The sequence below is a fragment of the Patagioenas fasciata genome, chromosome 1 (genome assembly GCF_037038585.1).
Source record: "Patagioenas fasciata isolate bPatFas1 chromosome 1, bPatFas1.hap1, whole genome shotgun sequence".
In the NCBI taxonomy this organism is placed as follows: Eukaryota; Metazoa; Chordata; class Aves; order Columbiformes; family Columbidae; genus Patagioenas; species Patagioenas fasciata.
Window position 1 is genome coordinate 213908458 of NC_092520.1, and position 23629 is coordinate 213932086.

At 50.3% G+C, this 23629-nt stretch overlaps 1 protein-coding gene across 5 annotated transcripts; it reads right to left on the reverse strand.

Moving 5' to 3' along the window:
- Positions 1-585: 585 nt before the first annotated feature.
- On the reverse strand, positions 586-23629 carry ANKRD16 (ankyrin repeat domain 16). Of its 5 annotated transcripts, XM_065842173.2 has the most exons (9): positions 22442-22914; positions 22028-22362; positions 17728-17948; positions 13566-13608; positions 11639-11747; positions 10205-10366; positions 6288-6366; positions 3658-3861; positions 586-3362 (listed from the first exon to the last, which is right to left on the reverse strand). In XM_065842173.2, exons 1-8 carry the CDS (start codon positions 22442-22444, stop codon positions 3701-3703), a joined length of 1113 nt encoding a protein of 370 aa, XP_065698245.1. In that variant the 5' UTR covers positions 22445-22914; the 3' UTR covers positions 586-3362; positions 3658-3700. The 5 variants fall into 5 exon arrangements, with proteins under 5 accessions (XP_065698245.1, XP_071659652.1, XP_071659653.1 ...); XM_071803551.1 differs by lacking the exons at positions 13566-13608; positions 22442-22914 and adding an exon at positions 23485-23629; XM_071803552.1 differs by lacking the exons at positions 13566-13608; positions 22442-22914 and adding an exon at positions 23454-23616.

Below are 23629 nucleotides of genomic sequence, written 5' to 3' on the forward strand. Positions count from 1 at the left end.
ACATCCCAGCGCTTTAAACGGCAACACTTTGTTAATTATCAGGGCAACAAACGATAATTATAGCGTCTTTCTACTTCCCACACGCAGGTTTCGCTTCTCGCACGTGACGCCGCTCGTGTTTTCCCCTTTTCACCCCAAAAACACTTCAAGAAGAGCTTGTTTGTCCCATTCAGGATCACGCCGAGTGCACCAAATCCCCTCATCCGCAGCAAAAAAGCAGCCAGCGCGCTTTCAAGAAGATTTGAGCTTTCCTTTTTTACATTTAAAGGTCTTTTTTAATCCTCACCACCCACCACTTCCTGGAAGCGAGGCAGGAATTTCCCGGCTTCACGCCGGTTTTTACGCCCCGTGGATCCGCATCCCGGGGAAGGGGCAAAGCTGCTTACGCATCTTGGGGCCAGCAGAATGGATTAAACACCCGCAGGGCTTAAGAAATCTTAATTTAATTATACGGCTGCGTCCTCCGTATCTACCGGGAAGCACAACGCGGAGGGCAGAGCGTCGGTGCCGATGGAGAGCAGGGCAAAGCTCCATCATGCAGCCGAAATGCCGTGGTGGTGGCTCTAACGGGGAGCAACGCAGCTATTTTTAAAAACTACTTTAATATTTGGAGGAGCAAAAGCTGGAGACTCAAACGTGGTGTCCCTGAGGTGCCACGGTGAACGCTGCTCATCGATGGCGGGGCTCAACGTCTTGCACCAAGTTCACACAGAGGTAAGAAAAAAATACAGAAGATCTTAATATCCAGGGTGTTGGTGAAGGATCGGTGGTGTGGAGCGGTCGGCAGGAGGGCACACAAGGAGAGAGTGACGCCGGCACCAAGATGGTGACATTTTCTGTCCAAGAACTGGCAACAAACCTCCTTCTGCACCAGGGGATGTGGAAGGAGCAGGTGGCAGCGTTGGGCCCTTCAGGGATGTTCCTTTCCAAGGTTTTCTATGTCCTCTTCAACATCCGTAAGCGTCAGACGTGAGCCACCTCCACAAATCCCCATCAGACATGCTGGTGACACAAACAGCATGAGATGGGCCAGGCGGCCTTGTTGGGAGATGGAGGTTGGCTTGGAGGATTCAAGCGATGTCCAGATGGACGTACCTGGAGTAGGAACATTGAGATGGAGGATGAGGAGGAAGGTTTGGCTGTGGAAGCAGCAGAAGAGATGGCAAAACAAGTTGGTGGTGATGCACATGGCTCAGCAGGTCTTCAAGGTCTTGGCTCATGTCTACCAGTTGGGCCACCATGGTCAGGAGGGAACAGCCGGAGAGTGAATCTTCAGAACTCATGGAGAACGGGAATGGGATGGAGCAAAAATCACCACCAGCTCCCAAGAGGAACAAAAGGGCACATCCAAAACCATCACCAGCCGAAGGAAAGCCCAGGAGATGTGACAAGGACGCGACAGCTGCAGTCCCTTGTCCTTGGTGTCACAGAGTGGTTGGGGTTGGAAGGGACCTCTGCAGATCATCCAGTCCAACCCACCTTCCTTGCATCGCAAGGAGATCTGGCAAGACCACCCGGGCACACGTGTCTTGGTGCTTGTGGGTTTGGGAGGGTGCGATGGTGCAACCACCGGACCAAAATCAATTTTGTTTAAAACCAAAATGCCTTATTTTCCTGTAAGGTCTCCCAGCAAACTCTGACAGTGTTGCAACGTTAGTTCCTACCTATCCAGACGCTTCTCAGCCATGTCCTACAAGACGAAGTCGCTACGTCTTCTCCTCCGCGGCTGCAGGAACATTTGCAGGGCCCGAGGATGGAAGATGTGGTGTAACAGGACGGCGCCGAAGCTGCACGGCAGCTGCCGGGCTCAGCAATGGCGAAAAACAGCACGGAAGATGACAAGGACTCTTCCCCAAGCTCATTTTCAGGCGCGCAGCTGAATCCACGCTCGTTTTCTAACGTCCTTTTGTACCTGATCACCTGTGATGACAACAGCCAGTTTGTTTCTGTGCATCTTTTTATTGCCTGAGGGGTAGATTTAAAAGAAGGGTAAATAAAGGTCACTGCCGTTATGTCTCGCTTTTGGTCTTGGGCACGATGCCTGAGCTGTCCGTCCCAGGCAGACAAGCCCTCTGTCCAGAAGCCTTTGGAAATCATAAAGCACCTTAAAAATAATGCAAATTCCCTTTTACGTTTTCAAGGTGTTCGCCAAGACGGGCATTTGACAACATTCTCACTTGCTTTCTCATCAAAGCTGAGACTCACGAGCAATCTGAGCTTGTCAGCAGGGATATTAAGAGGAAACAGCTATTTCACAGTTTGCTAAAATAATGAAAAGTGGGAATAAAGTCACCACTTGCATTTACCAGGCTGTGGTTTCGCTGTATGGAAGCCAGGGCTGGATTTATAGAAGGATTCGAGATCTGTAGAGGAATAAAGCCACTGCCTTTTCTCACGCAACACGAGCCAGCAGAGGGGAAAAGGCCTCAACGCCGCATATAAAGGATGTTTAACTCAAGAAATTGCGGCAATGTTGTCACTCCGGCTCATTGTCACCACAAATTCTGCTCCAGGGACCGCGGGGTGGGAATTTCTCACTCAAACGGGGCTCAGGATCATCTTAAACCCACCTGGGAGCACGTGGGTCTTGCATCAAACCACGACATGAGCACTGTGGCGTGGGCAGAGCAAAACGCAGCTCACTCAGCTATAGGCCTGATTTTTAGCATCTGTTATCGCCAAAACAACAGAATCCCGTTGTTTTTTTTACATCTTGACGTTACATATAGATAAGGACGTGCAGTGTTTCTATGCAAAACCCAATTTATAATTCCAGGTGGATACAAATAAACCAAACAGCTACAGTAGCGCTTACCTTGATGTGTATTCCAGGCTGTTAAGAGACTTACTGGCTACACTAAATTTTAAGCTATTTCCCTATATTCAAAGAGCAGGATTGGGTGTTTTCTGAAGTTCACTGGTGCTGGTAAGTGCCAAGCAAGGCTGTTTGGAATAACAAATACCTCTTTTATTTTCAGTCTGATCCAAAAACCCTTGGTGTCACTGCAAGGTCAAGGTCTTTGCATTGATTTCAGCAGGTTTTGGGACACAAAAAGGATGTTAAGATGCTGAAGCAGCTCAAACCTGATGAAGGAAGAGTCACCAAGGACCCTCCCCACAATGCACTCGGCCTCTCAGGGGCTACAGAAAGAGGTGGCCAGTTAAAGCAATTTAAGAAGTTAGTGGAGAACAGGTTCATTAAGGGCTCTAAAAATCACCCATCCAGGTGTATCTTCTCCTTTAGGAGAAGGGAAACACCGCAGGCTCTGGAGGGTTCAAGCCATGCAGGTCCCCAGGGGCACCTTCCTTGGAGGGTTCCGCTTCAGGGAGCTGCAGCCTCAGCTGGTTGGACGTGCTGGGAGCTGCAAGAGAAAAGGTGAAATTCATCCCTGAAATTTGGAAGTGAAAGAAGAAAAGCCGTAAATTTCCAAGGACAGGGGCAGTACAGGAGTGTGATAGCTCAGACCCATTACATCCATTATCTTTTTGAGATAATCCTATTTAAAACATGATTTTAATGTCCATTATCCTATATAAAATATGTTTTTCCCTAAATGTCGAGCTTGTTTTTTCTGCTCAATCCTCAGGTGAAAATCCCATCATTTTAAACAGGCGTTTGCCTAAACCGGAATAGTTGTTAAGCGATAACTAACGTACCACATTGAAACGAAACAGGCTTCTGTTTTTTTCCCAGTAGGTCTCACGTGCTGACATCTGTTTCCTGGAACACCTGGATGACATCTGGCTTCCTGGCGAGCTGCCGTGCCAGCGTGCCGGTGCCATCCGGAGCGTCCTCCAGCCCGGCGCGGAGCAGGATCCGTGCGGCATCCGCTTGCTGCCCCGCGCATGCGGCGTGCAGGGCTGGGGGGGACAAGATACCATGACAGCAGCCAAAATGCCACATTCAGCCTCAATCCAATTCAGAAACAAACTGAATTGGGTGAAAGGGTGAAAGATGATTCGGTTGAGGAGCGGCTGAGGGACCTGGGGGGTTCAGCTGGAGAACAGGAGCTGAGGGGAGACCTTCTGATCTCTGAACTGCCTGAAAGGAGCTTGGAGCCAGGGGGGTCGGGCTCTGCTCCCCAGGAACAAGCGCCAGGAGCAGAGGAAACGGCCTCAAGTTGCACCAGGGGAGGTTGAGGTTGGATGTGGGGAACAATTTCTTCCCCAAAGGGCTGTGGGGCATTGGAACAGGCTGCCCAGGGCAGTGCTGGAGTCACCATCCCTGGAGGGTTGGACAGATGGAGATGAGGTTCTCAGGAACATGGGGTAGTCCCAATGTTGGGTTAACGGTTGGACTTGATGATCCTAAATGTCTTTTCCAACCAAAATGATTCTATGATGCTATGACTTTCCCCAGATGGACCACGCAGACAAGCAGCCATGTGATGGCACAGCCCGGCTCAGCTGCCACAGCTGTGCTTGTCTACAGCAGCAATGGGACAATTAAACCTGCCCAACCTGGGACATCTCCTCTTCCACACCCAGCCCATCTTACCCCAGCTGTTACCCATTCCCCTGCAGTGCTGATCCAGCTCCGGGTCCTCAGCACAGGACACACATGGACCTGCTGGAGAGGGGCTGGAGGAGCCACAGGAATGATCCGAGGCTGGAACAGCTCTGCTGGGAGGACAGGCTGAGAGAGCTGGGGTGTTCAGCTGTAGAACAGAAGCTCCAGGGAGACATTAGTGTGGTCTTTCTGTGCTTAAAATGGGCCAGTAAGAAAGACCAGGACAGACTCTTTAGCAGGGCCTGTTGTGACAGGACAAGGGGTGATGGTTTTAAACTAAAGGAGGGAGATTCAGGCTGCACATGAGGAAGACATTGTTGGCCCTGAGGGTGGTGAGAGCCTGGCCCAGGTTGGCCAGAGAGGTGGTGGATGAACCATCCCTGGAGACATCCCAGGCCAGGCTGGACGGGGCTCTGAGCAACCTGAGCTGGTGAAGATGTCCCTGCTCATGGCAGGGGGGAAATTGGGTGAGCTGGGAAGGTCCCTTCAACCCAGACTATTCTGTGATTCTCCCCCTTGCAGATTACTAGTCATTCCAATCCACTGAGCAGTACTAACGTGGCTGAACCAAAGCTAAACAGGTTTGCAAACATATTTGGGATATTTAGGCCAACTTGGTTCATTTTCACTGACTCACGAGCAGAGGATGCCCACGGCAGGAGGGGGATGCTGTGGGACCCAGCAGGCAGCCTTGGGGTCTCTTATTACTCTGTTTTTTGGGATGGATTTAATAGTGACATGCAAGAGAGAGGCTTGCAGCTACTCTGGATGTCACCAGGGGCAGCTACTCTGGATGTCACCAGGGGCATTTATGGACTCTCTGCCAGCTCACTCCAGGGTTGGGGAATAAATGAGAAAGGCTTCCATGCACTGTGTGCAGCAAAGAGCATCCCATCGGGGAGGCTGAAATAATCCAGCCCAGTTCCCAGCTCATCCCACAGACACTAACACAGCAAAGGGGAACGGGGAAGCCGATGGGCACAAAGAGCCACCAGAAACATCCCAGGGTTGGATGAGTTCAGCAGAGCTCGAATTTACTCATTGAGGGGGTGGGGGGAAGAGATCAAGAACGCTACAAGACTGTTCACGCTCGTCACTGAAGCGTATTATTAACCAAAACTAAGACTGGGTAAGTTGCCAATTTGGGCAATGGCTGAAACCATTTCTATATACTTCTTTTTTTTTTCAGAGATGTTGATGCAAGAGATGCATCATACTCTCACGCTGGGAATGCCAGCTCCCCGCCATCGCTATAGCAACGATATTTACGTTCAAACTCTCTGTTATTTCCTCATAAGCCATTCCTAGGTAGTTTGCTAAAAAACTGAGGCTTAAGAGCTTGTGTGATCGCTGTATTTGTGTACCCACCCTAACTGCTTTAAATCAGCTGATTTCAACCAAATTTGATGGCGAGGCAGCTGTGTCAATGATACTAAGCTCCTGAGAGTTTCATGCAAAATAAGCAGCTGGGTAATGAGAAATTAGCATCTCTGTTCTTTCCCCTGAGGGAAAGGCCGCAGCGCAAGCTCAACCACGCCATTAGACATCAGAAAATCCAGCAGGAAAAGAGCCAGTGAATGAAAGCTGCAAAAAAAAAAAAACACCCTAAAATACACGTCACGCTGCTCCAAGAGCCATTTGCATACATGCATCTGACATCTCCTTGCACGCTCCACTGAGCAGACGCAGCGCGGGCTGCTTTGGAGGCCGGGCTCTTGTTGTTAAAACGCATCTCACTGTCATACAAGAGGGTGAACAAATAGCTCAGCGGCCTTACCAGAGCGGTTCTTCCCATCCTTCGCGTGGACATCAGCGCCGAGGGACAGCAGCGTCTGGATGGTGTGCGTGTGTCCTTCCTGCAGTGAGCACAAATACGTGGATTATTTATTCAGAACCAGCTCTGCGCGATTTGTCACCGTTGCATTTAACAGAAACAACACGAGCTTGAAAAGAAAGGAGGCTGCAAGTGATCTTCAATATTCAAGAAGAGTTTGGCCAACGCCATCAGACACATGGTGTGAATTTTGAGGTGTCCTGTGCAGGGACAGAAGTTGGACTTGATGATCTTTGCGGGTCCCTTCCAACTCAAGACATTCTATGATCTGTCCCTGGGTGCATACGGCACCTGGGAGGCCACGGATACAGATTTACTCTGGCATGGTCAAATCTGGCACTACCAGGAGCTGCTCCAGGCTCCAAAGGACTTTCCAGCGGCTGGAAATCATGGTCGGTTGCTTGTGGCAGTGCGGATTGGCTCTGTCAGCCAGGGATTGCCCTGGAACAGCAGACACGTTGCCGTTACCCGACAGGAATTGGTCAGAGATGCCACCAGGGACCTTCTCCAGCCCTTTTGCTGGCAACACTGAGAGGAGTCGGAGCTTGGAGCGTGTCTGCACGTCTCGCATGCCCCTGGCAGGAATTCCAACCCAGAGGCTGAAAAAGCAAAGAAGAGGCATCCCAGGAGCAATGATAATTCTCTCTGTGAACGTTTAATGCCACGTTTTAAATGCAAAAGTGTTTAATTAAGACCTATAGTGCTTCAAATCACGCTACAGCGCAGAGCTGTGTCTGGTGGTGGTGGTACAGCCAAAGACACACAACCCAGTCCACATCCAGGCAGGTGAAACTGCTTTTTGACAATGGTAGATCCCATATGATCTTCCTGATCGTGGTCAATAGATCCACCTTGTACCCTGAGGTGAGAGGAATACGGAGGATTGTCTACTGGCTTTGCCTTTGCCAGTGGCTGCAGAGAATTTAATGCACAAATGATCTCCAACTTACAATGGGGTGATGCGACCTAAAGTGTTTCTTAATAGCAAATTAGCGCCCTAATTTTTCGACCCATCTTGCCTTTGCCTCCCTAGTCCTCACCTTCAATCAAGTAACTCAATTAAATTGCTTTTAACTCCTGCTGGCCACAAAGCCATAGGAGCCCTGACTTAACCTTTCATAATTGGCAGCTGGCTGTTAAAAGGACTAAATGTCAGCAAAAAGTCGGGTTTTCCTACACTGTAAATCCACTTCATGTACCATGGGGGTCTGGAATCGCTCTTACTGAGGTGTATTTCAATCTGTTGCTGATGGATGTGGATGATTGAGCATCTGCCCGTGGTACCCTCAGGCACTGGCGTTTCACCAATGATTACTCCAGTATTTATAACACCCCGTGAGAAGACACAGAGCACCACATTTTCACACCATCACGACCCCCAGCATCCTCTATCTTTCCTCTGTAAATAGCAAATTCTAAACTCTGCAGGGAAAATGCAATACAGCCCCCACACCCCTCCTCCCTGCACAAGCTTCTCCTTAAAATAAATCCCCTCTCCCTAAATAACGCGCCTGATTTTGTAATTACTTCCTCGATGCGATGAATTAGTCTTTGTCGTGCGGCATGAGAATGGAAGGCCCTTATTTTTATCCCCGCCACCTACTCATTTTCCCCCAGATATCGTACGACTCGGGAGCATCTTCTCCTCCTGCTCAAGGTTCCTGTTTCTGGCTACACACCCCCTCTCCGTGGTGAAGACAGCACGCCAGGAGCTGCCACAACCTTGGCAGCAAATTGAATTGAAAGTGTAATTTAATTTTCCTGTATTTATAAATGCGAAGTAATAAGAAAAAGACAAAAAAAAAGCCCACCAGCCAAACAAACGGTGCTGTAAATATAAAGTGACACTGAGCCTCGGGAAGGAAGAGAAACACATCAAATCGCTCCCCAATGAGCCGCTCGCCAAGACAGAGCTGGGATCTTCTCCAAGGCACATTATATTCCCCAATAGCGTTGCTGTTAAACGTACCCTTGGCAACCAAAAGGGCTTTCAACATGGTTTCTCGGAGCATGAGGAAGAGAAGCTGGGAGAAAGGCCTCTTTTGTGAGAGCCAGCAAATGCCACAGCCGGGTCCTGCTGGAGGAGAATACTGTTGCCAGCACTCCCAGTAAGTGTCATTGATGCTTTTGTCGAAGCGGGGCACTGGGACGCTGCGTCGTTCCCACTACAAGTCTAGACTGGGCTCTGAGTGCTGCATGTTAAAGCTTAAAAGGTTTAACACGCAGGGATCTGAGCGGGGACCTCCCCTTGCCACCGGCTGCCAGCATCCTGCATGCTGTGATGTGACAGCAAGAGCAGAAGGGTCCCAGGAGGGATCCTGGTCAGCGATGAGGCTTTTGGGATCTGCTCTGCCCTCCCCCGGAGCGTTACAGGACCCACAGGTCCCGCTTCCCATACAGACTTGAGATAGGAGGAAGACAAAGCTCCAACAGCTCTCACAGCCTGGAATTCAAAACAGCTCCTGTGTGAAGGACACAGATAAGCGGCCTGGGAGCTCCCTCCGCCTTTCCACCTCTGCTTTCTTACGTTAGATTACACAAGGCCAAGTGCCGGGTTGTGCGCTTGGGTCACAACAACCCCATGAATGCTGCAGGCTGGGGAAGAGCAGCTGGAAAAGCACCTGGGGGTGTTGGTGCCAGCGGCTGAACATGAGCCAGCGTGTGCCCAGGTGGCCAAGAGGCCACAGCATCCTGGCTGGGACCAGCACTGGTGTGGCCAGCAGGCCCAGGGAAGTGACCGTCCCTGTGCTGGGACCTGGGGAGCCCAAACTGCCAATCCTGGGGGCAGCTTTGGGACCCTCACGCCAAGAAAGGCCTTGAGGTGCTGGAGTGAGTGGAGAGAAGGGAACAGAGCTGGGGAAGGGGCTGGAGCACAAGTGTGATGGGAGCGGCTGAGGGACCTGGGGGGTTCAGCTGGAGAACAGGAGCTGAGGGGAGACCTTCTGATCTCTGAACTGCCTGAAAGGAGCTTGGAGCCAGGGGGGTCGGGCTCTGCTCCCCAGGAACAAGTGACAAGACAGGTCTCTGGCCCAAACTCTGCACAAGGTTGAGCCACCTGAGGTTGCTCGAGGGTTTCTTTGTTGAGGTGAGGTTTAAATATCTCCAAGGATGGAGATTCACAACCTGCCCTGGTGTTTGAACATATTTGCTTTCAATTTTTTCCTCTTACCGTCTAATAGGATAAAAGCAACTTGTCCTGGTCACATCTTGACCCATCCAAAGTAGAAAGCACCAGGACAAGAGGAAACGGCCTCAAGTTGCGCCAGGGGAGGTTGAGGTTGGATGTGGGGAACAATTTCTTCCCCAAAGGGCTGTGGGGCATTGGAACAGGCTGCCCAGGGCAGTGCTGGAGTCACCATCCCTGGAGGGTTGGACAGACGGACATGAGGTTCTCAGGGACATGGGTTATGGTGGACTTGGCAGTATTAACGGTTGGACTCTATGGTCTTGATGGTATTTTCCAACCAAAATGATTCTATGACTCCATATTAGTATTGTTTTGTTATTTTCTTAAACTGTTTTTATCTCAGTCCATGAATTTCTCCTTTCCCTTTCGATTCTCTCCTCCACTTGGGGGTGGAGTAGTGAGCAAGCGGCTGTTGTGGTTTTGATTGCGGGCTGGGGTTAAACCACAACATCACCACCACTCTGCAGACAGCTGGACACACTTAATGAGGGTCTAAAACCCACTCAACAGGGTTTGGGACTGGTCAGGAGCAGAGGGACAGTGACAGAGGATGAGTTAGGAATGTAAATCCACCATCACTGGCAAATACCTGAACCAGACTGGTTTAGATTTCTGCCTGTACCACAGCAACGGGCAGAGACTTTGCAGAGGGAGCGTGTGAAGAGGGACAAACCTTGGCTGCGTAGTGCAGCGCTGTGAGCTGAACGTCCGTCGCTCTCTCATTGACATCGACGCCCAGCTCGGAGATGAGGAACCGGATGGCTTCATCCTGCGCCGTGACAGCTGCTCTGTGCAGAGCTTGAGCACCCAGAGCGTCCATGGCTGTGCAACAGGCCTGGAATGGGGGAGAAGGGAAAAGGGAAAGCGATGAACAGCCTGGCAAAACCTTCAAGGACAATCACCAGCCCGAGAAGAATCGTATTTGCCTGCCACGGCCATGGTGACAGCAATGGACATGTGGGATGTCACCAGCATGACCGCTGTGTTGGTAGCGCTGTGATTTGTAGACCAGAGCCAGCTCTCTGCTGAGATGGTGAAGCAATAAGCAAACTAGCACCAGAAAAAAAACAAAACAAAACAAAACAGAACTTCCCCTCTATTTTTCTGGAGCACATATGATCGGTTTCAACTCTTTAAACCGTCAAGAAACTGTCCATCTCCAAGCGTTGTGCTGGTGGAGAAGAATTTGGACACAGGTAGAGGGAGGGAGACGGGCGGGTGACCTCAGGAGATCTCTCCTGTGAGTCTCTGAACAGCAAAAATGTAAACTGAAGAAGGATAAAGGGAAGTAACACACAGTGTGCTCATCTTCAAGGATATCATCCAGCCTTTTGAAGTCTAGTGGGCCTGACTCATGGATTTATAAACACAGCCATTAGCATTTCCAGTGCTATGTTATGGCAGTGAGCCAGGGCACGGCGACAGGGAAATTAAATCAACTATTCCGTCTTCACTGTCTGAAATGCGAGGCTACAAATGTAAGCAAACTTCACAAATGTTTTATCCTGTAAGGGCCAGATGAGTGAAGACAAGCACATGAACATCTACTGAAGTCAACAAGTATCTACACACTCAAACACAACGTGGGCATCAAACTGTTTCTGCTGGTGTTACAGCTGAGTAAATCCAAAGTTTCTGATCTTGAAAAGTGCGGTACCAAGTTCCCTGGCCTAATCTGTGCCGTGCTGGGGGCTCCGTTGGCCAATTCCACCTACCAGTGCAGCACAAACGGACTGACTGGTTTTGCCACAATCGTTTTTGGCCAAATCGTCAAGCTGCACCAGTTTGGCACAGCATCTGACGAACATCACAACTGGTGTGGTGGAGAGGCCAAGAGAGGGCAAAGGAGACAACAAGGGAGGCACAAATCAGCCGTCAGGTGGGCATCTCACATCGATTCATCAAATCGCCATCCCTGGAGGGGTTTAACAAATGTGGAGATGAGGTTCTCAGGGACATGGGGTAGTGCCAGGGTTGGGGGAATGGTTGGACTCAATGATCTTGAGAGTCTCTTCCAACCAAAATGATTCTATGCATTGCCCATCCTGGCAGTTCTCAGTCGGGTCCTGGAGAAGGGAGATGATGTTTTTATGTTTTTGGCACCTACCTGGTGTTTTTCCAGAAGCAGCCGGGCGATGTCGACATGCCCGTTCTGGATTGCATCCATAAAGGGAGTGACTCCACATTTGTCTCTGCTGTCAGGTTTGTACTGGCACCTGGGAGAGACAAGAAAAGCCTGTACAGAGTTGTTGGCAGCTCTAAAATCCTTCCTGCACTCGTTGCTTTGCATTTGTGGGGCAGGACATTATCAATGCCATATATAAAGCCTGTCTGTAGGCCATGTAAACAACATCAAGCTGAGTGGGAGTGTTGATCTGCTGGAGGGCAGGAGGCTCTACAGAGGGATCTGGATTGATGGGCTGAGGCCAATTGTCTGAGGGTCACCAAGGCCAAGTGCTGAGTCCTGCACGTGGGTCACAACAACCCCATGAACGCTGCAGGCTGGGGAAGAGCGGCTGGAAAAGGACCCGGGGGTGTTGGTGCCAGTGGCTGAACATGAGCCAGCGTGTGCCCAGGTGGCCAAGAGGCCACCAGCATCCTGGCTGGGACCAGCACTGGTGTGGCCAGCAGGCCCAGGGCAGTGACCGTCCCTGTGCTGGGACCTGGGGAGCCCAAACCACCAATCCTGGGGGCAGTTCTGGGCCCCTCACGCCAAGAAAGGCCTTGAGGTGCTGGAACGAGTGGAGAGAAGGGAACGGAGCTGGTGAGGGGCTGGAGCACAAGTGTGATGGGAGCGGCTGAGGGACCTGGGGGGTTCAGCTGGAGAACAGGAGCTGAGGGGAGACCTTCTGATCTCTGAACTGCCTGAAAGGAGCTTGGAGCCAGAGAGGGGTCGGGCTCTGCTCCCCAGGAACAAGCGCCAGGAGCAGAGGAAACGGCCTCAAGTTGCGCCAGGGGAGGTTGAGGTTGGATGTGGGGACCAATTTCTTCCCCAAAGGGCTGTGGGGCATTGGAACAGGCTGCCCAGGGCAGTGCTGGAGTCACCATCCCTGGAGGGGTTGAACAGACGGAGATGAGGTTCTCAGGGACATGGGGCAGTGCCAGGGGTGGGTTATGGTTGGACTCAATGATCTTGATGGTCTTTTTCAACCAAAACAATTCCATGACTCTAGAAACCTGTCTTGGTGCTTTACGCACAGGGTACATTCTGCTGGTGTTTCTTGGCCAGTGATCTGCTATTCAGCTGGTGCAGCTTGTTGGGCTGCACAAAAACCAGGGCTCTACACATCATTTCTATTTATTTCCCTTGCCCCCTGAACAGAGGATCTCTGGAAGGGTAGAGCACGCACAAGCCTTGCCCTGATAGAGCGGAAAACCACATCCTCACGCCACAACGCCATGTACTAAAACACAGCCCACAGGTCTCACTCAGGTTAACGCTCAGTTGAAATGAAAGAAATCAGAATTAAAATTGAAACCTGGCTTGAATCACAGGGCTACACTCATGCTGGGCCAAACACGGACAGAATTAAGAAGGCTGGGACGAGTTGGCTAACGGGAGCTGTGAAAAGCAGTGGCTGTGATGCCTGGGGAAAACGGCTCCAGCTCTGGCAGGGCTGGTTCGGAAGGTAACAAGGTCAGGATGACTGAGCACAAGCTGATTTAAAGCCACTTCACAGCATTCTCCCAGAAGCCCCAGCCTGAAAAATAAAGCCTGAAGGCTGAGTCCAGCTTAGAGGAGCTGCAGCCAGAACCAAGCTGCCAAAACCCCCTGGTTTTGTGTTGTTATCGTATGGGAGGCAACAGGGATGAATCAGCATAGAAAAAGAGCCGTGTTATATAACCGAGGCTTATGTCACACTGAAGTCAGAGCCCAAGCGGAGTGTTCTTGTCTCAAAGACCCCCCCGACCGGCTGTGAAAAACCCGGAGGAAAGGGAGACGGGCTTGGGATGGCGTGTGGGGCAGCTGGGCGTCCCTGAACGGCACAAACAGCCTTTGTGCGCGGGCAGCTGGAAGGAGGGAGCTCGCTTACCGCTCCAGGAGCAGCTCCACAGCATCCACGCAGCCGTGCATCGCTGGCAGAGAGAGAGAAAACACAGGGTTAATTTATATTTTCATGCCACTGTCTGCCTACGGTGAAATATAATCAGGTTTCCAAGCCTTTCGGCTTACTCATGATGCAGGAGGGGGTTGCAAGAGGCTTTCAATTTAAAGCTTTTGATTTTTTTTTCTTGTAATTAAAGCATCATCTCCAGATCTCAAGCTTTCTCTTCCCCTGATCCTACAGGAAAACACCATAAAAAAACATGCATGTAGGCACCATTTAACTGCAGAGTGCATGAGACCGTATATGCAATTACGCTGACACAAAGATCTTTTCTTGCGAGTGTTTGTTAATCCCTGAAGTGAAATCTGTGAGGAGGAAAATGAACACAAAGCGGGGAGCTGGTGAATAGCTGGATGGCATTTCTACCCCTCCTCAGCCACTCCAGACTCCCCATCACTCCCATCTCATCATCCTAATGAAGCATCTTCACCCAGACAGCATCTCGGAGGAAAAACAACAACAGTGGGGGTGGATTTGAACATCACGCACCAAAATATTCTCTTTAAAAAAAATAATAATTAAAAAAATCATATTACGGCAATGTGCAGACAGCCTTAATCTGGCTTTATTTTTTTTCTGCAGGTTATTTTGTAAAACAAATTAAATAAAGAAAATAAAATCAAACCAAACGCAGAGCTGCTACGTCAAGGTATTTACTCAATGGAAGGAGGGCCCCTGGCAAATGTGCATTACCAGCAATAACCTTCAGATGCAGCTGCACAATAGATGCTCTTTGAAAGCCCAACAAGGGGTCCCCATCCTCCTCCATCTTCCCTATTTATCACCCTTTCACCTGAGCTGAGGTAAATAGAGGCAGAAACACATTGTGAAAAGGATTTTCAAAATGGAGGCTTTAAAAAACCCCAAGTTATGTGAAGAAAAAACAGCCCGAACAACATGATTAGATCCCTTAACAGCAACAGAGAGACAAGAACGCTGCAGCTCTCAGATCCACTGTTGCACTCCACATCCTCTAATTACGGCTCCTCCGCTCTCTCGCCTCAGGCTACGGATATAAGAAGCAGCAAAGCTCCAGGAATCGGTCCAAAAAATAAAGGGGGTGGGAGAAAACTGCCCGTCATTTATCCAGGGATAAGTGTGCCAGGAAGCCAGCTGGACTGGTCACGGGTTAATGTGCTCACATCCACACCCTGGGGATGGAAATTCATTGAGACAGCGATTTCTTCTTGACATGATTTCCCCCAGTAGCTCCAGTATCATCTCCAGCCCCTCGCTTGTGTCCCCTCCTCTGCGTAAATGGGCTACATGGTGGTATGTGTGGGGATACTGGGACCAGTACGCACCCCACATCATCCCCCAGTATCATCCTGGGTTAAAATAATGCTGGGGGAAAGGTGGTTTAAGCGGCTCCAGCCCTTCCTGCTGCCCAGTCACTCCCACATCGGCTGCTGCTCTACCAACGTGTGGTCCAGGGTCCAACCTGGAGCTGTAAAATGACCAGAAATCAACCCAAATTGATGGCTTTGCCACAGAGCAAGACAAATGTAGGAGGCAACATAGAGATGAAGACACCTCTGTGAAGCAGTGAGAACTGGGTGCTGGATCCACCATCGCTGTCTGTACCCTCGTACCCCAAGAACCACGAGGCAGGGAGGAGACTTGAAGTTCAAGGCCAAAAGCAGCTTTTCCTCAGGACACTCCTCACCCTGCTCCTGACCCTGTCCCCAAATCCTAGAGCTCCAGATCCCCACCCAACGCCCACGTCTTTGCAGGGACAGGGCTCAGCTGAGGCTGCGAGCCCAGACATGGAAACACAACCCCTGGGATGGAGCATGGACAGGAGAACACGCAAATAAACGAGAATCAGCCATTTCTCCTTCAGGCAACGTGCTCCTCGCCGCCCAGCCTGAAACATCAAACAAATCAGCAGCTTTTTTTCATTCCCAGGTCAAGCACAAGGACTAAGGAGCAGCCAAAGCCCCTGGGCTGGGACTGTCACTGCTGATGAGGACAGTGCAGGGACAGACAGACAGAGAAGTAACGGGAATGACAACCAAGGAGCAACATACTCAAGAGATTCACTACAGCACAGCTGGGGGCTCCTCACCACACCTCGGGTCTTTTCAGAGAGTCGATCTCGCTCTCTGCAACTGCCTGAAAGGAGCTTGGAGCCAGGGGAGTCAGGCTCTGCTCCCAAGGAACAAGCAACGGGATGAAAGGAAACGGCCTCAAGTTGCACCAAGGGAGGTTGAGGTTGGATCTGGGGAACAATTTCTTCCCCAAAGGGCTGTGGGGCATTGGAACAGGCTGCCCAGGGCAGTGCTGGAGTCACCATCCCTGGAGGGTTGGACAGACGGACATGAGGTTCTCAGGACATGGGGCAGGGCCAGGGGTGGGTTATGGTTGGACTCCCTGATCTTGTGCTCCAGCCCTTTCCCCAGCTCCTTTCCTTTCTCTGAACTCGCTCCAGCACCTCAAGGTCTTTCTTGTCATGAGGGGCCTAAAACTGAGCACACAGAACTGATGGAGGTTCTCAGGGATGTGGGTTAGTGCCAGGGCTGGGTTAACGGTTGGACTTGGTCTCTTCCAACCAACATGATTCTGTGATTCTATAGGACTCTAAATTCTTTGGGACATGAGTTTAGGTAATGCAGGTTTGAGCAGTGGCTCTTCTCACTTCTTTCTCCTGCAGGAACATGAGCCCCAGGACATGCAGAAAATCCCTCCTCAGCAATGGGACATCTTTCAGATTCAGGGTCACCACCCTCCAGCCCTGAGCCTGCTCCACAATGCCACCCCGACTTGGTGTCACACAGGTCTCCCTTTGTTCACTCACTCCATCATCCACTCCCTCTGGGCAAGCAGTGCAATGAGACACAGCGGGACAAACTTAATTCTGCGTTAATATATTTCTGGGCCATTCAACTTATTAAAGCTCAGAGGACTTAACTGTGGCACTTTGTGCATTGTTTATAAATTAAAATGAATCACTCCCACATCTTAAGGGTGAAAGAATCAGAAAGCCAGAAACGAAATCTAAACTGCCTCTGGGTCACCGTTCACTTAACTGTGTCCTCCTGCTCCTCACCACGTCTACAGATGATGCCTGTGGTTCCTCAAACAATTTCACTCCCTTTTTATCTCCTTTGAAACCAAAGGGCAGAGAAAGGGAATCAGACCCCCCAGGCTCCAGCACTAACAACAGCCCCTGTGTATTCCCAGCAGAAAATTTCTTTTTGCTTTGCAGAAAGGCACTTTGGATTCATCACCACGCAACGCAGCCTCCTTGAGAATAACAAAACTCTGTGATGCTTCTTCCCGAGGTTGTGTCCAAAGACCTTACAGCTCTTCAGATTTGTCGTAACGACCAAACCCACCAAGCACACGCAGCAAAATGGAGCATTTAGAAAGATACTTCTCTTACAAAAACCAATGACAAGACTATAAACCAAACCAACAGGTCCCAAACGGTGCCTCTCAGCAGCCCTGCTGGTTTTAGGAGTTTTAAAATTCCACAATATTGGAGCTTTGCAGATTTTCCAAATGCAATTTGCAGCTTTATAAATCACCAAGTGTTTTGCAATGTGTCCAGAGCTGTGGGAGCTCAGACGTGTCTGTCACAAGGAGACAGAGACGGGGACAAACACCCTGGTCCAAGGAAGCCAGAGCCAGTGGGTGATCGCAAGTGTTCCTGGTGCAGACCCAGAAATTATTCACCACAAAAACACACTTAAACACAGGCAAAACCCAGTGAAATGGGAGCTGAGGACTCCCTAACCTCACAAACTGAGTCTTTGGCACATCATTACAAAATACTAAGCCTAATTCTTGCTGTTTATACATCTGAAAGCCATGAAGTGTCTGTCCTGAAGTGAAACCCTGCAAGGATGTAGTGGATGGAAGTTCAGAGGCATAAGCTCCCAGTGCCCACCACTAACTTATTTTCATTTAATTTCAGTAACTTAGTTTATTTATTATTATTATTTAACCATTTCCTTGTGGTTTTGTATCAATAAAGCTCATGCTTTGCTCCTCCAAGATAAACCTGCACTGAAACAAGAGCCTGTTCTCCACTGCCCACTCTCACTCTTCCCACCCATTTGGTGGCAATGAGACCCTTCTTTACCTGCCGTGTGCAGAGGTGTCCTCTTTATCGTGCTCTCCGTGTCCCAGCAGCTCGGGGACACATCCAGCAGGTACCGGAGGACTTGGGGATGACCTTCCCGGCTGGCGATGTGGAAGCAATTCCAGCCATCCTTGTTCTTCAGCAGCGGGTTGGCTCCGTGTTCCACAAGAGCTTTGATCACCTCCAGGTTCTTCCTGGTGCAAGCCATCATGAGGGGGGTCCTAAAATTAAAATGAGGCAAATATAATAACCAGAGAGACCACACCACACAAGCCTGATGGATTTTATTCTAAGGTCTGAGCTTGAACCGTGATTTAAAATTGTCTCTAGCACCAACTGGCTTAATAAAACACAGCAGCCAAGTGCCAGCTGTGGTGAGGAAGCCAAAGGGAAAACTGATGTCTTAAAATCGCTCCGGGGGAGCAGGAAACTTTTCCGGCTAAAGAATTTCTCCAAGCCCAGGGCTAAATTGACCATCTCACCTGCATTTGGCTGCTTTGACTGAGGCTCAACACAGGCTGAATATGGACCCATGAGATTTTACAGCACTACTTTTTTAATGCAGGTAATATGGGGTCTGGATTTTTTGCGAGGTAGAGCTGTTAAAATCAGTGTTTCTGACCCCAGACAGGCAGCAAACCACAGACAACTCCCCATCTCCAAGCAGCAGGGCACGAGTCTATCAATAAATGCCACTCTAGAGCATTTCTGATGCAGAGCAGCTGGCCTGAGAGCGAAGCTTTTCACAGTTTTGTCCTGTTTTACGTGCATAGGAAGAACCTTTGATATTTAAAAACATTTTTACAAGCTCCCCAGAGGAACAGCATCTTCTCCATCGCACAGTTTCCAAACTGTGCCTTGCATGGATTTTGCGTGTCGTCCTAGAAATCCAGTGGTACATCTGGCAAAGAAACACAGCGACCAGCCCACCTCCCTCTGCTTTCCATCCAGCAACGAGCACGTTTTCACACCTAGAACCCAGGCGCTGCAGATTAACAACCAACCCCACTCCTGCCTGGCAGCAGGGCAGGTTCACCACAGTTTCTCCTCCCAGTGACCTGTTATAGAATCATTGAATTATTTTGGTCAGTAAAGACCCTTAAGATCATTGAGTTCAACCATTAACCCACCCCTGGCACTACCCCATGTCCCTGAGAACCTCATCTCTGCATCTGTACAACCCCTCCAGGGATGGTGGCTCCAGCACTGCCCTGGGCAGCCTGTTCCAATGCCCCACAGCCCTTTGGGGAAGAAATTGTTCCCAGATCCAACCTCAACCTCCCCTGGCGCAACTTGAGGCCATTTCCTCTGCTCCTGGCGCTTGTTCCTGGGGAGCAGAGCCTGACCCCCCTGGCTCCAAGCTCCTTTCAGGCAGTTTAGAGATCAGAAGGTCTCCCCTCAGCTCCTGTTCTCCAGCTGAACCCCCCAGGTCCCTCAGCCGCTCCCATCACACTTGTGCTCCAGCCCCTCACCAGTTCCGTTCCCTTCTCTCCACTTGCTCCAGCACCTCAAGGCCTTTCTTGGCGTGAGGGGCCCAAAACTGCCCCCAGGATTGGCGGTTTGGGCTCCCCAGGTCCCAGTACAGGGACGGTCACTGCCCTGGGCCTGCTGGCCACACCAGTGCTGGTCCCAGCCAGGATGCTGGTGGCCTCTTGGCCACCTGGGCACACGCTGGCTCATGTTCAGCCGCTGTCACCGACATCCCCAGGTCCTTTTCCGCTGGGCACTTTCCAGCTGCTCTTCCCCGAGCCTGCAGCGTTCATGGGGTTGTTGTTATCTCCTTGTCCATCCTTCCCCAGTGAGGACCAGTGATGTTACTGGACCTGCAGCCTCTTTGGAGGACAGAGCTCAGAGCCATCAGCACACACGCATTAGCTGAGGGTTTACTCACAAGGTAAAGTGTGAGCAATTCAAGGTGGTGAACCCACAGACATCTCCCACGTTTGGCTTTACTAAAGTCACTAATTTCACTGACCTCACCAGCACCAACCCCTATTTTCCTTAATTGCCACATTGTACAACAATAATAGTTTCACTGCCCCAAGTAGGAGCTGCATTCTCCATTTTATCTGTTTATAAACTTGCCCCAATCAAGGAACGCTGGGTGGGTGCACGGATCAGACAGAAACCTCTGAGCTTTCCGGAAAAGATGAACACTTCTCCAGCATGGAGAGGACTCATCTCTTCTTAACCAACCCACAGACGTCAGGTGGGAGGCCAAAAAAAACAACAAACATTCCTCATTCAGGAAAAGCCGTGGCACAAAAACCTCCCAGCGCTCAAGGAATAAGGACTCGTGGGGCTAAATTGCAGGGAGAGAGATTTGGCTTCGCGTTTAGGAGAAATGCTCCAGTTTTAAGCACAGGTAAGGACAAGAAAAATCGCTGAGAAGGGAAATAAAATCTCCAGCAACAGAGATTTTTAAGAAGAGATTAAACCTGGTTTTGCTGGGGATGATGGGGTAGAGCTGAGCCTGGAGCTCTGTGTTCCCTGCAGCTCTGATTCTATATGATGCCTCAGATCTGCATATATTTTCAATGCAAATGACACTTTGTCCCAGGGCTGGGACACGTACTGGCAAACACGTAAGTCCCCATCTCTAATCCGTGGACAGAAAGGTACTGCGGGCCCATCAAAGTAAACCACGCTCAAACATGCAGCTCATGAGATCTCTGCCTCCCTCCACTCCCCTGATGTCAGCACAGCTTCGAATTATAAGATCTGGTTTTGTATTTCTCAGTTCAGCTTCAAAACAACCTCCCCAAAGCTTTTATTTGTGGCCTGGGGGGAATCCTTGCTTTCTTTTGCAAGCTGCTACACAGAAGTCTCCCTCCCCAAGAGAAGACTTTGACATTAACCACGTCTGCTGCTTGTTCGTGGCTCAGGCTTTATTTTTTTATTCCCACTTCTCATTCCCTCATCACTTGCTCACGTGTTACCCACGCGGCAGGCAAACAAAAGCCCTGAAGAAACCAGTCGTTTCTTGAGGCTGTTGCTATTATATCAGTAGCAAATCTGAGCTGAGAAGCTGTGTTTGCTGGGGGGAAACAGAAGTAAAACTTCCTTTTCTCTTACATCAGTCTCTGAGGACCAGAACACAACAACGTGAATCAGGATCACCGATTCCCATCAAACAGGGAAGAATGAATAACTGTGGATGAAAGCTTTTTAATGGGATCTGTGGATAAAGCAGTAATTTACAACTTTTGTAATAAACAAGGGGGGAATCAGCGATAAGGCTGAATTTAGCCCAAAGAAACAACTGTATCCTGGGCTGTGTGACCAGCAGCGTGGGCAGCAGGTGGAGGGAGGGGATCCCACCCCCCTGCCTTGCTCTGGTGAGACCCCCCTGCAGTGCTGGCCCAGCTCTGGGTCCTCAGCACAGGACACACATGGAGCTGCTGGAGAGGGGCCAGAGGAGCCATGGGAATGACCCGAGGCTGGAACAGCTCTGCTGGGGACAGGCTGAGAGAGCTGGGGTGTTCAGCTGGAGAACAGAAGCTCTGGGGAGACCTTGTTGAAGCCTTTCAGTGCTTAAAAGGGGCCTGGTAGAAAGATGGGGACAGACTTTTGAGCAGGGCCTGTTGTGACAGGACAAGGGGTGATGGTTTTAAACTAAAAGAGGGAGATTCAGGCCAGACATGACGAAGAAATTGTTGGCCCTGAGGGTGGTGAGAGCCTGGCCCAGGTTGGGCAGAGAGGTGGTGGATGAACCATCCCTGGAGACATCCCAGGCCAGGCTGGACGGGGCTCTGAGCAACCTGAGCTGGTGAAGATGTCCCTGCTCATGGCAGGGGGGGAACTGGCGGAGCTGGGAAGGTCCTTTCCAACTCAAAGTATCCTGTGATTCTGTGATTCCATGACTCTATATCATAAAATCATTTTGGTTGGATAAGACTCTCAAGATTATTGAATTCAACCATTCCCCCACCCCTGGCACTACCCCGTGTCCCTGAGAACCTCATCTACATGCCTTTGAAACCCCTCCAGGGATGGTGACTCCAGCACTGCCCTGGGCAGCCTGTTCCAATGCCCCACAGCCCTTTGGGGAAGAAACTGGTCCCAGATCCAACCTCAACCTCCCCTGGCGCAACTTGAGGCCGTTTCCTCTGCTCCTGGCGCTTGTTCCTGGGGAGCAGAGCCCGACCCCCCTGGCTCCAAGCTCCTTTCAGGCAGTTCAGAGATCAGAAGGTCTCCCTTCAGCTCCTGTTCTCCAGCTGAAGCCCCCAATTCCCACCTCCTGCATCCAACCTCTTTCAAACACCACTCTGTCCCCTAGCAAATCAAACCCATCACCTACCAATCTGCCTTTTTCAAGCAGTCCACGCTCGCTCCTCTCTCCAGCAGGTAGGAAACACACTCCCCGTATCCCATGGAAGCCGCTTCGTGGAGAGGCCTCTTGTAGTCGCTATTAAACACCTCAATGTCCATCCCCAGCGTCTCCACCAAGTAGACGAGGACGTCGCGGTGTCCGTACCGGGCTGCATGGTGCAGCAATGTGTCTCCCGAGCGCCCGTAGCGCCGGTTCTGCTCCGCTGAGTCCTGAATGGCATTGGGGGGCAGCTCGACCCGGAGCAGCTCCAGCCGCCCCTCCTGCACCAGCCGCAGCCGCTGCCCCTCCGCCATGGCCCAAACCTGCAAGAAGAAGAGGCAAAAATCAGCATTACGGGCTCAACATGCATAATTTCCCAGTGTGACAATAAAAAGAATTTACCATTTCCCTTAGGAAAGCCAGAAATCTGCCTCTCCCTCATTAAACTGGACGTTTCCCTCTTCTTCGGGAAGAATAGGGAGTGATGTCTCCCTTTAGAAAATGCCCTTTTCCTTAGGAAAATCAGGATGTGGCCTCTCTCTTGGAAATACAGAAATCCCTTTTCCCCTCAGGAAAACAAGAAGTTTCCTTATTTTGCTTGGGAAATGCAAAACACAGATTCGCCCTCTGGAAAACCGGAAACTTCCTTTTCCCCTCAGGAAAAGCAGAAAAAAGCCTCTTGCTCAGGAAAATCGGATATTTCCTTCTCCCTCAGGAAAATTAGAAACTGTTCTGCCCTTTAGGAAAAAACAGAAATTCCCATTTTTCTTCAGGACAACCAGAAATTTCCTTCCCCTTCAGGAAAATCCTTTAGGAAAAAGAGAAACTCCGTTTTTCTTTAGGAAAAGTAGGAGTTTTCTCTCAGGAAAAGCAGGAACTGGCTTCTACCTCTGGAAAACCAGAAAGTCTCTTTTTCTTCTGGTAAAGTAGAAATTTCCTTTGCACTCAGGTAAACCAGGCAGTTTCTTTTCCCTCAGGAAAACCAGGAACTGGCCTTTTCCTCAAAAAAAAACACCTATAATTTCCTTTTCCCAGTGGGAATTGTAACAAACTGGTCCTTCGAGAAAACCAGACGGTTCCTTTTCCCTTCGAAAAAGGAGACTTTCCCTTTTCCATCTGGAAAACCAGGTTTCTCCCTCAGGAAAAAAACCCCACACATTTAATTTTCCCTGAGGAAAACTAGAAAATCCCATTTTTCTCTTCAGAAAATCAGTTGCTCCCTCACAAAATCCCGAAATTTCCCTTTTTCTCTGGAAAACGTCTCATTTCCTTTTCCCTCACGGAAACCAGAAACTAATTGTTTTTCAGGAAAAGAAGAATTTCACTCTTCTCTTTAGCAAGTTCAGAAATATGAGCCAGGCCCCTCACCGCCCCCCCGGCCCAAGGCGGGAAACCCGCCATATTTCCCGCCCACCTCAGCCCGTGTCGTGGAGGTTCGAACCCACCCGCGTTTTTCTGAGGTGACGTCACGCGTGGCGATACGCGTCACCGTGACGTCACACACCACCCCACCCCCGCGTGTGTGTGTGGGGGCGATAAAGAAACTCCGGGCAGGTTTCTCTCGGCCCCGACAGCGTTAGAGTTTCATTT

Bases quoted from the DNA above. Each gene is read 5' to 3' on its own strand.
- ANKRD16 (XM_071803550.1), bottom strand. The intron at 10,367-11,638 runs GTAGGTGCCAAA...CCCCCATTCCAG, and splicing joins TGCTTCTGGAAAAACACCAG to GCCTGTTGCACAGCCATGGA. The intron at 3,363-3,657 runs GTACGTTAGTTA...TTTCTCTTGCAG, and splicing joins GCCTGTTTCGTTTCAATGTG to CTCCCAGCACGTCCAACCAG.